The sequence below is a fragment of the Rhineura floridana genome, chromosome 7, assembly GCF_030035675.1.
Source record: "Rhineura floridana isolate rRhiFlo1 chromosome 7, rRhiFlo1.hap2, whole genome shotgun sequence".
NCBI lineage: Eukaryota > Metazoa > Chordata > Lepidosauria > Squamata > Rhineuridae > Rhineura > Rhineura floridana.
The window spans coordinates 110,539,031-110,552,234 of NC_084486.1; the positions used below are offsets into that span (position 1 = coordinate 110,539,031).

General features: G+C 42.9%; 2 protein-coding genes across 6 annotated transcripts in view; one reads left to right on the plus strand and one right to left on the minus strand.

The window, feature by feature from the left end:
* Positions 1-13,204, plus strand: part of COL4A3 (collagen type IV alpha 3 chain) — a 152,989-nt gene that overhangs the window by 124,343 nt on the left and 15,442 nt on the right. For all 5 annotated transcript variants that reach the window (XM_061636830.1, XM_061636829.1, XM_061636833.1 and 2 more), the window contains 5 exons: positions 2,387-2,517; positions 3,449-3,521; positions 6,761-6,832; positions 6,927-7,046; positions 8,530-8,628. In XM_061636830.1, coding sequence (XP_061492814.1) covers positions 2,387-2,517; positions 3,449-3,521; positions 6,761-6,832; positions 6,927-7,046; positions 8,530-8,628 — 495 coding nt within the window. The remainder of the gene's footprint in view (positions 1-2,386; positions 2,518-3,448; positions 3,522-6,760; positions 6,833-6,926; positions 7,047-8,529; positions 8,629-13,204) is intronic.
* Positions 1-13,204, minus strand: part of LOC133389352 (alpha-1,6-mannosylglycoprotein 6-beta-N-acetylglucosaminyltransferase A-like) — a 46,763-nt gene that overhangs the window by 11,103 nt on the left and 22,456 nt on the right. The window lies entirely within an intron of this gene.

Here is a 13,204-nt window from a genome sequence, read left to right on the forward strand (position 1 = left end):
TCCCAGTACACCTGAAGCATCATTCAGTTGTGAAGAGGAAAAATTGGAAGGGCCTGGGAGTTTTATTAAGTGTAAAAGCATAATCGTCTCTGCTTTTAATAAACAACTGTTGGCTTTTAGCCAGACTTTGCTCCTTGGAGTGGGAGCATCCCCCTGAATAGATTCTTGCTCCAGGCATGCTCCTGGTGGTGGGAGGGAGAGGTGAATTTTTCCCTGTTTCTCCTTTTCCCCCTGAAGCCCCACATGGGCTGCAAAAATCTGCTCTGGATGGTCAGAGGATCTTCTGAAATAGTGTGGGAGATGGTGCTGATGGCTGGCAAAAGACACACACACACCACTTCTGTCAGCAAGATTCCTCCATGGGATCAAAAGCCTTCCATGGATGGAAAGAGCCCTTCAGTTCACAGAAGGCAAAGGTTTGATCCGTTCCTATATGCATTCAAGATGTACTCCACACTGATGATGACTAAAATGTTGAATTTTCATGAGCCACTAAAAGTCTGCATCACAGGTCATATTTTATGGGTACACTTACTAGAGATGTACCATTGGCTATGGAGATTCTTATACTCTGTGGCTTTATGACTGACATTTAACTAGTGTTATTAATACATGTTGATATTTGGTTTTTATTGTTTATTCACTGCATCTATGGGCCACCCTATAGGAAAGTCCTCAGAGTGGCCCATACTCATAAAAAACAATAAAAATCTAAATAAGCATAGACATCAAGATAGGTGCCAGGTGAGCCTTTCTGGGAAGGGCATTGTACAGCCAGTATTCCACCTGTTAAAAAGCCCTCTCTTTCATAGCCACCCACTGCACCTCACTCAGCAGGGGCACTCAAAGAAGGGCCTCCAGATAAGATCTTAAGATTAATGTAGGTACATGTGGAGGAAGGTGGTCTTTCAGGTACCTTGGTCCCAAGCCATGAAAAGTCTTAATGGGTAAAACCAACATCTTTTAATTAGGCCTTTTTAATTGAGTGGGAGCCAGGAAAGTTGCTCAAGCACTGGCATTATGAGCTTATATTGCCCAGACCTAGCTAGCAGTCTCACAGCCATGTTCTGAACTAACTGGAGTTTCCAGGCTGTTTCCAGGCAGCTCCATGTACAATGCATTGCAGCAATCCGAATGGGAGGCTACCAGAACATGGATAACTGATAACTAATTTCTGTCCAGGCAGGGTCATAGCTGGTGCACCAGCCTAAGCTGATAAATGGCACGCTGAAGCATAGAGACCATCGAATGACAAAGATGGATCATTAAACACTTCCAGACTATGAACCTATTCTTCTTTTAGGGGAAATACAAATCCTTCTAGAACAGGTTCAGTACCATTAACCTGAGCAAATGAACCAGCCATTAACAATACCTTCACCTTGTCTGGACCAAGCTTCAGTTTATTGGCTCTCATCCAACCATTGTGCTTCCAGACACTAATTTAGCACTCCCACTGCCTCACCTGCACGAGATGAAAAGGAGGGATATAGCTGGGTGTCATCCTAAGATTAGTGACACCTCACTCCAAATCTCTGGATTACCTCATTCAGTAGGTATTAAAAAGCATAAGGGATGAAATAGAAGGCTATGGGACCCCAACGTATAAATACCAAAAGGTCAAGCAGAAATTACTATTGTTGTTATTTATTTCTATCCCGCCTTTTGGCCAAAAGACCCTCAAGGCGACTTACAAAAAATAAACACAAATATAGAAATACATATAAATAAAAACAGTACAATTTACAAAAATTAAATAATAGGGTAATAACATTATTAAAAATATGACTACCACTTTCCTAATAAATTCTTAACAATTAGACAATGTCTACTAATTCTTACATCAATATCTCTCATCACCTCCTGGAATCAGCCATCTAAGTTTAAGCAGAACCACTAGAAAACAGTACCTCCAACACTTACCTTGGACAACCTCTCCAGAAAGATACTGTATGTATAACATTTTGATTAAATTGGGGTTTTTTAATTAAAAAGCACTCCCTACAATTTAATTTTTGAAACGTTTTCTAAATATTTCTATTGTTTTTGTTAACCCAACACAAGCAAAAGGTTAAATACTGAGACCCCAAGATAATAACCAGATAGGCTGCCCCACCTTAAAATAATTATGCAGGCTGGGGCTCCCTGAATTCCTGATTCCTGGTTTAAAAAACATAGGAACATAAGAAGCTGCCCTACTGAGTCAGACCATGGGTCCATCTAGCTCAGTATTATGTACATTGGCTGGCAACAGCTCTCCAGGATTTCAGGCAAGAGTCTCTCCCAGCCCTACTTGGAGATGCTGGGAAATGGAACTGGGATCTTCTGCATGCAGTGCGGATACAGTCCTATTGAGCTACAACTGTCTCTCTTTTTTTTAATATAGGTGTTCCTGGTATCCCAGGACCTGCTGGACTCTCTACCTACAGTATTAAAGGAAATAAAGGTGTTCGAGGGACAGATGGCTTACCAGGCACACCAGGAACTAGAGGTGATGTTGGTCTGCCTGGGCCAGCAGTAAGTGAAATAAATATATTTCATTATTCATTCACTGTTTTAAAAGTTAAATGCAGGATGCAAAACATTTTAGCAAAATAAAACTGTTGCAGAAGATGGAAAAAGAGATGTAAGCATCAGTGTGTAGTCATTATGAGGCGTGTAGGAGATTTCACGGCCTTTGCTATCATACAGTTATTAGTGGATATGTTTCAACACATTCATATTTCAGTGACAAGATGTTGTGTTTTATTATATCAATAAGTTCATCAGCAATTAGGTCCATATATACTTTTTGGCCTTTCATACTTATGCTAGCAAAGCATCATTTTAGCTGTGAGGACTTCAATGAATGAAGCTTCTGATGCATTAAGTCTAGTCACCCTAATACTGCAACTTTTAAAACTTATTCAGAAATCTCCCTTCTGGCAAATATGCTGTTGATTGAGATTCAATAGGAGACATTACTTGGCTATATTTGCCTTAAATCCCTCAAAAAATAACATCCCCAGACCTTTCAGAAACTTTACCAACATAGGGAGGATCCTATATCAACATTGTCTATCTTTTCAAAGGGAGGAGAATCCTATATCAACACTGTCTTTCAAAGGGCTATAGGAGTTTGGGTGGACCTAGAAATTGTCTCAACAAGCAACTGATTCCAACCCTGCATTTGCTGAGATAACAGAAATGTGGAGGCAGCACTTATAGGGAGGATCAGCAAGTGAGAGTGCGGAAAGTATAACTCCTTCTGCACCTTCCAAATTCTCCCCTGCAAATGCACCCTCCCCACACAGGAATGCTTTTCCCCCAGCTGGCCTCATGTCCAGGTTTTCCCTTCTCTGCTGCTCTCCTCTCCCCTGCTCACAGCATCTTCTGAAAACAACAAGCAAGCCTCCCTTGTGTACGGTCACTGAAACAAGATTCTTTTTTCATCTTGTTGTCTATGTAGGGAATTCAAGGTATCCTCGGCTATCAAGGTCCTAGAGGTGAACCTGGTTTTCCAGGATTACCAGGCATAAAAGGTATTTGACTAATTTCTTAAGTGCCCATATTATCATATGTATTGATTTTTAGTACTAGCTCTATTAGGAATGTTGGATATCTGTGGTATTGTGGTGGGTTTTTTTTTTTAGTGTATTACTGTATTTTGTATTTTATTGGTTTTTATTCTGTAAACTGCTTTGTTTTATATGAAAAGCTGACTATAAATGTTTCAATAAATAATAAATCATTATCTTGTTCATTTAATTATCTTGTTCAAACTTCAAATTATCTTGTTCAAACTTCATTTAAAACAATAAGGCTGAGATGCTACATACATAGAGCTTCCTGTGTGGAATAAGGGGTTCAATTGAGGTAACTCTGGAGTTGTGCTCTTTTTCTTGAAAGGATTTTACAGTGCTGGTTCCAAGTTTCAGAGGCCCTGGGCAAGTAGCCCTGAGTGGGCCCACCTTATGCACTGACACTGCTGCCCACTCACTTGCCCTCTCCCTCTGAGCCCAATCAACACAACTGCCCATGTTGACCCATTGTGTGGCAGCTATGAAAAAGGCAAATTCCATGTCAGGGCTCATGAGGAAAGGAACTGCAAATTTGGGGCTTTTTAGCTTAGAGAAAAGGCAAGTAAGAGGTGACATGATAGAAGTTTATAAAATTCTGCATGGTATGGAGAAAGTGGGCAGAGAAAAGTTTTTCTCCTTCTCTCATAACACTAGAACTGGTGGACATCCAATGGAAAATTCAGGACAGACAAAAGAAAGTACTACTTCACACAGTGTGTAGTTAAACTATGGAATATTCACTGGAGGCAGTGACAGCCACCAACTTGGATGGATTTAAAAGAGGATTGGACAAAATCATGGACATTAAGGATATCAATGGTTAATAGCCATGATGGCTATGCTCTGCCTCCACGATAGGAGGAAGTATACTTCTGAATACCAGTTGCTGGAAACCACGGGAGGGGAGAGTGCTCTTGTGCTTAGGTCCTGCCTTCGTGCTTCCCAAAGGCATCCGGTTGGCCACTGTGAGAATAGGATGCTGGACTAGCTGGGCCATTGACATGATCCAGCAGTCTCGTTTTAATTTCTTATGCCCAGGTGGAGAATGCAAGACAAGTGCAGGATGCTGCCCCATCACCTTGCTATTGTCACTGCTTCCATGCTTTTAGGGGGCAGGTGAACAGGCAGTAAAAGCAAGGAGGAAAAGCAGCAGGACCAGGAGACTCCAAGAGTCAACAGTGCCTCCCCACCCACCCTGTGGGGGTATGGACCTGAGCAGGTGCACAGTGGAGCCTAGGCCCTGATGCCAGCCCTGGGGTTTTGAAACTAACACCAGAATGGGAAAGAATCTAATTGCATTCTTCTTCTGTGCTCATTCACAGTTGACAGAACTCAAAGCAGGCATATTGCCTATATAAACAGAATGAATTCTAAAAAGATTAAAAGTCAACACGATTAGAAAAATTGTATCAGTAGTCACAGGATAAAAATTAGTTATATTGCATCAGATATGCTTTATTGGTGGTTTTTTATCAATATTTATAGGATTGAGAGATGGAAGTCTGGTAATGTCAAACAGCTGCTTTATTTTCAGTACTAAAATCAAGTTAAGACGAATTGCAACTTCTTTCTGGAATTTTTAGATGCATGGTACCATTGCAGTCTCCCAAATTAATTATTTTCCTTCTAGTGTGTAGCTCTGAAGCTACAGCAAGTGAAGAATTATGTGGCCTAACTCTTGACTAAAACAGAATGCAGTGGACTTCTCATCTGTACTGTTTTCCAGTAATCTTTTTTTGTCTTTGCCCTTTGTCTTGTTGACATTGATATGTAACTGAGATTTGAGTCCCATTTAAGTCAATGGCTTTACTTCTGAGAAGTCATGCATAGGATTACACTGTAATGTTTGCTGCCCTGGGCTCCTTTGGGAGGAACAGCAGGATAGAAGTTTAATAAATAATAATGCGTCCCAAAGGCGTCTGGTTGGCATTTTAAGAACAGGATGCTGGACTAGATGGGCCACTGGTCTGATCCAGCTGGCTCATCTTATGTTAAATAGTATAGCTAAATGTTGAATTTTATAGTCCAAGCAGTTGCTGTTTCTATGTAGCTCCAGGGAACTGCAAAGCTTGGATGAGTCCTTGTGACACTGGTACCACCCATTCCATTCCCCACTCCAGTGCATGCTTGTTGGAGTTGGGATGCCATGCATGCAGCCACTGAAGGAAGGAGAGAGCAAGAAGCAGGGAATGGCAGGAGTGGCTCACCCAATGGGGCGGAGCTCCAGCAGTAGCATCCCAGCAGCAGAGTCACTGCAGTTTCCCAGGAGGAGTGAGACAGCTGTGAGATTGGGACTGCATAAGTGAACCAGCAGGAATGTCAGACTGGCTCTGCTGGGTCATCCACGCAATCCTGACCTAGCTGCCTTCTCACCTCTCCCAGTATTGCTGTGGCTCACCGGGTGAGCTGTTTCCGGGGAATGGCATTGCCAAAGTTCCCTCTCTTGTGTGGCCCAATGATTGGAAGGCAGACAAGGGTTATATAATAAGGTTTGCACCTACCTGCTCCTCCTGCCAATGCAGTGTAGAAATAGCCAGTCATCACTGAGATTGAATAGGATTCCCCCTCCCCCCTTTTTTGCCTCTGGACACAGGCTGGTATTGTGTTTTTAAAAAAATTATCCTGCTGTGCACTGCACCTGCTATGACAAGGGCCCTTTGAGCCAAGCAAAAGCAATGACCCAACTTAGAACTTTAGGAAGGGTTACATTTGTACTGATTTGATACAAAATCAATTTTAGGCTGCAATCCCTACACACCAAAAGTGGAAAACCTTTGGCTTTCCAGATGTTGCTGGACTCCAATTCCCATTAGCCCCAGCCATCAGAGCCAATGGTCAGAAGTGATGGCAACTGTAGCCCAGCAACATCTGGAGAGTCACAGGTTCCCCATCTTTGCTTTATTCATACGTACCTGATAATGAGTCACTTTGAACTCTGAGTTTGTTTCTGATTCAACATGTATTAGGATTGCACTACTAATGTGCTATATATTAGTTGCTCTAGGATTGCACAGATTAGCTCAGGAGTTGCTAACCTGCAGTCTACAGGGCATATCTGCCCCTGCATATATCTCCATCTGGCCCTCAAGATCCACTCACCAGTGATCCTTTTTAAAAGTCAACCTATTATTCACTGATTTCACAAATACTCTGAACATTATAACTGGTTCATGTCTAATAATGTCAAGTCTTCTTTTCAGGAGAAAAGGGTAATGGAGGACCACCTGGGCCAACAGGAGTGCCAGGGCCTGGAGGGCCAAAGGGACCACCTGGTAAGTATAATCTCTCTCAATCTACCCTCCATTCTTATCTCCCCTGATTTATAATATAAATCAACCAATTATTTGTTTATCCATCCATTATTAGGTCAGAGTGGAGCATCCGGGAAAGCTGTCTCTTTCCCAGGAAACCCAGGACCTGCTGGACCTCCAGGAAACCCAGGAAGCTCAGGAGATCCAGGTCCCAGAGGACCACCTGGGCTGACAGGTACAAGTTTCATAAGCTCTCCCCTCTGCTTGCCCTAATAGAAGAAAGGAGAACAGCAAGGCCAGATAACATCCTGTGAACATACCTTGTGTAAGTTAGACATGGTTACAGCCAAGAGAAACAAAACTCTGAAAATGTTGGAAGAATATACAGTCCCAATATATGAAGATCAAGTAACCATCAAAACACCCTGCTTCAGTGTGCTCTTGCTTCAAAATGAATGCAATGTTGCCTAGATAAGAGAAGTAGCAGCAGTTTACACCTATAGCACCCCCTCTTTTCCACAACCATGCATGTGCCCATGATCTCAAGGGAAACATTTATGTGAAACTGGCCTGCACAAATACTAGCCACAGACATTCCAGATGGCAGCTAGAAAAATTGCAGCTGCAATAGAAATACTTGACTTCTGTGTCTCATTGACCCTAATATTTAGAAATGCGTATGTAACAGGATGCACAGGAATTAACTCTCAGTTGTGTGGAAAGCTATTATTTGTCAATTGTAACTTACAGAGTACCTCCCAATGATTATTGTGTTTGCTCGTGCAACAGCCCTATGAAGTAGGTCACTAATATTGCCATTTTACAGCAAAGAAGGCCACATGTTAGTGGCTAGGAGGTAAATTATCTATACTGATGAAAATTACTTGTTTCTAATCTAATGAGTAGTTCTGCAATACTGAATTGCTTGATCATCACAATACCAGTGGAAGTTAATTGAATTTCCCGGTGTTTGGCTGAACATCAGGAAAAACTTCCTGTTAGAGCAGTATGACAATGGAACCAGTTACCTAGGGAGGTGGTGGGCTCTCCAACACTGGAGGCATTAAAGAGGCAGCTGGACAACCACCTGTTGGGTATGCTTTAACTTGGATTCCTGCAGTGAGCAGGGGGTTGGATTTGTTGGTCTTATAGGCAGGCCCCTTCCAACTCTACTATTCTGATTCTATGAACCTTAGTTGGTATAGGGATGTGCAAGCTTTCATTGAATGTTAGAGTTAGAAGATATCTTGGAGATCATCTAGTCCAATCCCCTGCTTAATGCTTTGTAATAACCCAAACAATTCATCTTAAAGGAAACTTAGCTGATGTTTCCAGCTTATATGCACAATTTTTAGCTCCAAAAGAAGCCACAACCTTTTCTTATAAGACATATATCATGAGTGGGAAACCTCAGGCTAAATGCAGCTCTCCAGTCCTCTCTATCAATTCTCTACAGGCCGCACCCCCCCCCCCGGGCCCTGCTTTGCACTCTGATTTTTTGTGTGTGGCTGGAATATGTCCTTGACCTGATAATTCCTTTGGCTTGTCTGGATGGAGAGGGAGTGTGTGTACAAACCAGCTTACTGTACAATTGGCATTCACTGTTCTCCCCACTTTTTTCTCTGGTTCCACCTCCGCTGGCATGTGGCCCTTGGAATTATTGTGTAGATGCTGATAAATTGCTGTATGCTGACATGTGTTTCCCAATATGAATCCAGGACCTCCAAGTATAAAGGGCCAGCCAGGGCGTATTGGGATTCCAGGTATACCTGGGCCACCTGGACTAAAAGGAGATAAGGGATTTCAAGGACAAAAAGGTATTATAAATAAGATATCTGTGGTGCTACACGATTATAATGATGTTTGTGGCATTATTTCAGTGTTAATTAGTTTTGAATCTATAGGCCTGAAATGCCTAAGGATCCCTTATAGGATGGGAGACCTTCAGCCATACACAGTGTACAACCTGCTATGTGGTCTGGAAGAACTATTACAGTCCTCTGTTTCTAAGCCTATAATTATTCTGATTTGTTATTGTTACTTCTGCCAATATGGAGGAAATGGCCATGGCACATACTTTATATGTATAAAACCTCAGATACCTCTAGTTAAAAGATTAGGTAGCAGGTGCTGAAAGGACTTCTACTCAAAATGTTGGAGAGCTGAGAACAGTCAGAATAGGTACTATTGGGATAGATGAACTAATGGTCTGATCTACTATGAGGCAGTTTCATCTGTTCACCAGAACTGTTTATTGTAACCGTGCTTTCTCCAAACATAAAAAAAATGTTCTGGAGTTTATTTTTTTCTCTAGTAAGTTGGCCAGTACCACACAATAGTTAACAGTAGAACATCTTAAGGCATCATCAAGATGACAATTAATTCACCCAGCCTTTCAGTCAATTCTGTCGCTTAACCAATAAAGAAAAACATACAATATTCCAAAGTATTTTGGAAACTGAATAATAAAACTGTCGGAGGAAGGGCCCTAGCTCCATGGTAGAGCATCTGCTTTGCATGCAGAAGGTCCCAGGTTCAATCCCTGTTATCTCTGGATAGAGCTGGGAAAGATTCCTTTCTGAAACCCTGGAGAGCTGGAATCAGGCAGGGTATTATTATTATTTTATTCATTTATATCCTGCCTTTTTCCCAGAACTGGGACTCAAAGCAGCTTACAAAAATTAAAACAAAGTTTTATTTATTTATTATTTATTTATTATTTAATTTGTATCCCGCCCTTCCTCCCAGCAGGAGCCTAAGGTGGCAAACAAAGCGCTAAAAACACTTTAAAACATCATAAAAACAGATCTTAAAATACATTAAAACAAAACAGTGTTAAAAACATTTTAAAAAACAACTTTAAAAAAGGGTTAAAAACATTATTAAAAAACACATTAAGCTATTCTAACACAGACGCAGACTGGGATAGGTCTCAACCTAAAAGGCTTGTTGAAAGAGGAAAGTCTTCAAAAGGCGCCAAAAAGATAGAGATGGCACCTGCCTAATATTCAAGTTAAAAACATATAAATAAAACGTACAGAAGTTAATTAAAATGTAATTAAACTATTGTAGCATTAAAACCAATTAAAACATAGCGATTTAAAAAATACAAAATACATATCAGTGAAAACAGCACGCTATTTAATAGTCCTTGCAGTCAGTTCCCATAAGCATGTCGGAATAGGTAAGTCTTCACCTGCTGATGGAAGGACAGCAGGAAAGGAGCCTAGGAAGGGAGTTCCAGAGCCCAGGGGCAGCCACCAAGAAGGCTCTTTCCCGTGTTCCCACCAGATGTACCTATGAGGGTGGCAGAACCAAGAGAAGAGCCTCTCCCAATGATCTCAGGGCTCAGCCAGGCTCATATTGGAAGATACGGTCCTTCAGATAGACAGGGTAGACAGTACTGAGCTAGATGGATCAATGGTGAAATGTGGTATAAGGTAGCTCCCTATGTTGAGCATCACCAAACTGTACATGCCTTGATACATATCAATAGTATGGAATATGTCAGCTTTCAATGAATCCTTTTGACTTCAAGGTCTGGTCTCTTTTTAGGCTTCAGATCAGTTTTTCATGTAAAATTTCTAGTACACACAGGAATTCTAATTAATTGAAACAGATTTAGCCATTTAATGTCTTCCATGGGCCTTCTAAGTAAATATTTGTCTTTTGGGTGAGGAAAGGCAAGCTAACACCTGAACACCCATTACACTATTGGAACAGATAAGTGGAAAAACATATCAACTAAGGGAAGGGAAGAATCCAAAGGGAAAAATATGTTCTGCATGAAATAGTTTTATTAAATATATTGCTGTCAAAGAACACATTGGCTTCCTGCATTGACACATGCAATTTTATGGAGGGATATTATAGGCTGACTGACTTAATATTGTATACTTGAATTGTTGATTATATGATGACCCTGTGATTATTGTCTTTTGTGTTCAAACCGTGTGAGTTATTTTTGATGCTTTGTGGCAATGTATGCTTTGATTTGGAAAGTCTTAATAAACCATTCTTATAATAATAAAATAGAACTGAAAAATAAAGTGGCAGGGTGAGTTAGAGATTTTTTGATTAAGCATTCTTAATTAAGTTCTGATTCTAGCCAAAATATTTATTTATTTATTTATTTATTTATTTATTAAATTTATTAGTCGCCCATCTGGCTGTCCAGACACTCTGGGCGACGTACAAAATAAAAACATACAAATACATTAAAACATTAAAAATCTCAACAATAATAATAAAACCTAACCCACCCCAAAAGCCTGCCTGAAGAGCCAGGTCTTCAAGGCCCGGCAGAAGCTCATCATAGAGGGGGCATGGCGGAGATCATTTGGGAGGGAATTCCACAAAGTGGGGGCCACAATTGAAAAAGCGCTCTCCCTAGTTCTCACCAGTCTAGCTGTTTTAAGTGGTGGGATAGAGAGGCGGCCTTTTGAGGCTGATCTTGTTGAGCGGCATCCCTGATGATGTTGGAGGCGCTCCTTCAGATAGACTGGGCCAAAACCGTATAGGGTTTTAAAGGTCAGAACCAACACCTTGAATTGAGCCTGGAAAACAACCGGTAACCAGTGCAACTCCTTCAGCACTGGAGTGATGTGATCTCGCCAGCGGCTGCCTTTAATCAGGCGAGCCGCCGCATTCTGTACCAGTTGCAGTTTCCGGACCGTTTTCAAGGGTAACCCCATGTAGAGCGCATTACAGTAGTCTAGGCGAGAGGAGACCAGGACATGTACCACAGATGGAAGCAGATGGTTGGGAAGGTAGGGGCGCAGCCTCCGTATCAGATGGAGTTGATACAGTGCCGCCCGACTCACAGCCAAGACCTGAGTCTCCATGGACAGCTGGGAGTCAAGAATGACCCCCAGGCTGCGGACCTGGTCTTTCAGGGGCAATTGTACCCTATTGAGCACCAGGTCAACATCCCCCAACCTTCCCTTGTCTCCCACAAACAGTACCTCGGTTTTGTCAGGGTTCAGCTTCAGCTTATTCCTTCCCATCCAGCCACTCATCGACTTCAGACACTTGGACAGGGTTTCTACAGCCAACCTCGGTGAAGATTTGAATGAGAGATAGAGTTGCGTGTCATCCACATACTGGTGAAACTGCAGACCAAATCTTCTGATGATAGCCCCCAGAGGCTTTATATAGATGTTGAACAGCATTGGGGAGAGGATGGAGCCCTGTGGCACCCCACAAGTGGGAGGCCAAGGATCCGAAACCTCATCCCCCAATGCCACTCTCTGGTACCTACCAGAGAGGAAGGAACAGAACCACTGCAGTACAGTGCCCCCTATGCCTAACCTCTTCAGGCAGTCCAGAAGGATACCGTGGTCAACGGTATCAAAAGCCGCTGAGAGATCCAGGAGGACAAGGAAGGTGCATTCGCCCCTATCCAATGCCCTCCTCATATCATCCACCAAGGCGACCAAGGCCGTTTCAGTCCCATGTCCAGGCCTGAAGCCTGATTGAAATGGATCCAGATAATCCACTTCCTCCAAATGCACTTGCAACTGCTTCGCCACCGCCTTGCCCAGGAATGGCAGATTTGAGACTGGGCGAAAGTTGTTCAGATCTTGGGGATCCAAGGAGGGCTTCTTTAGAATTGGTTTTATTACTGCCTCGAGAGCTGATGGCATTACTCCCAGGAACGCATTTACCACCATCTTGATCCCCTCGCCCAGTCTGTCCTTGCAGCTCATAATGAGCCACGACGGGCAAGGGTCGAGTAAGCAAATGGTTGGCTTTAAGGTTGAAAGCACCTTGTCCACTTCATCAGAAGGAAGAAGCTGGAACCGATCCCACACCACCGGAGCACCACTGGCTGCCTCTGGCTCACTCACTGTGTCCACAGCACACGGAATAGCACTCTTAGTACGATTGATTTTCTCCGTAAAGTGCTTTGCAAACTCATCACAGGAGGCCTTAGCATGTTCCATCGGTTCTGGGACAACTGGACCGACCAGGCTCCGGACCACTTGGAACAGCCTCCTGGGACAGCACTCTGCAGACGCAATAGAGGCAGCATAAAAATCCTTTTTTGCTGCCCTCATCGCCACATGGTAGGCTGCCGCAGCCGCTCTGACCCATGTCAAATCATCATCAGAGCAATATTTCCGCCACCAGCGCTCTAGCCATCTCACCTCCTGCCTCAGAGTTCGCAACCATGGAGTATACCACGGTGCCATCTGAGCTGTATTCAGGGGGAGAGGGAGTTTCAGAGCCACCCGGTCTAATGCCCCGGTGATTCCAGCATTCCACCCCTCCACCAGGGGGACTCAACCGAGTGCCCGTGTGCATGCTCCAAAGAATCCCCAAGCGCATTCAGGAATCCATCTGGATCCATCAGATGTCTGGGGCGGACCATCCTAATGGGTCCTCCACCCC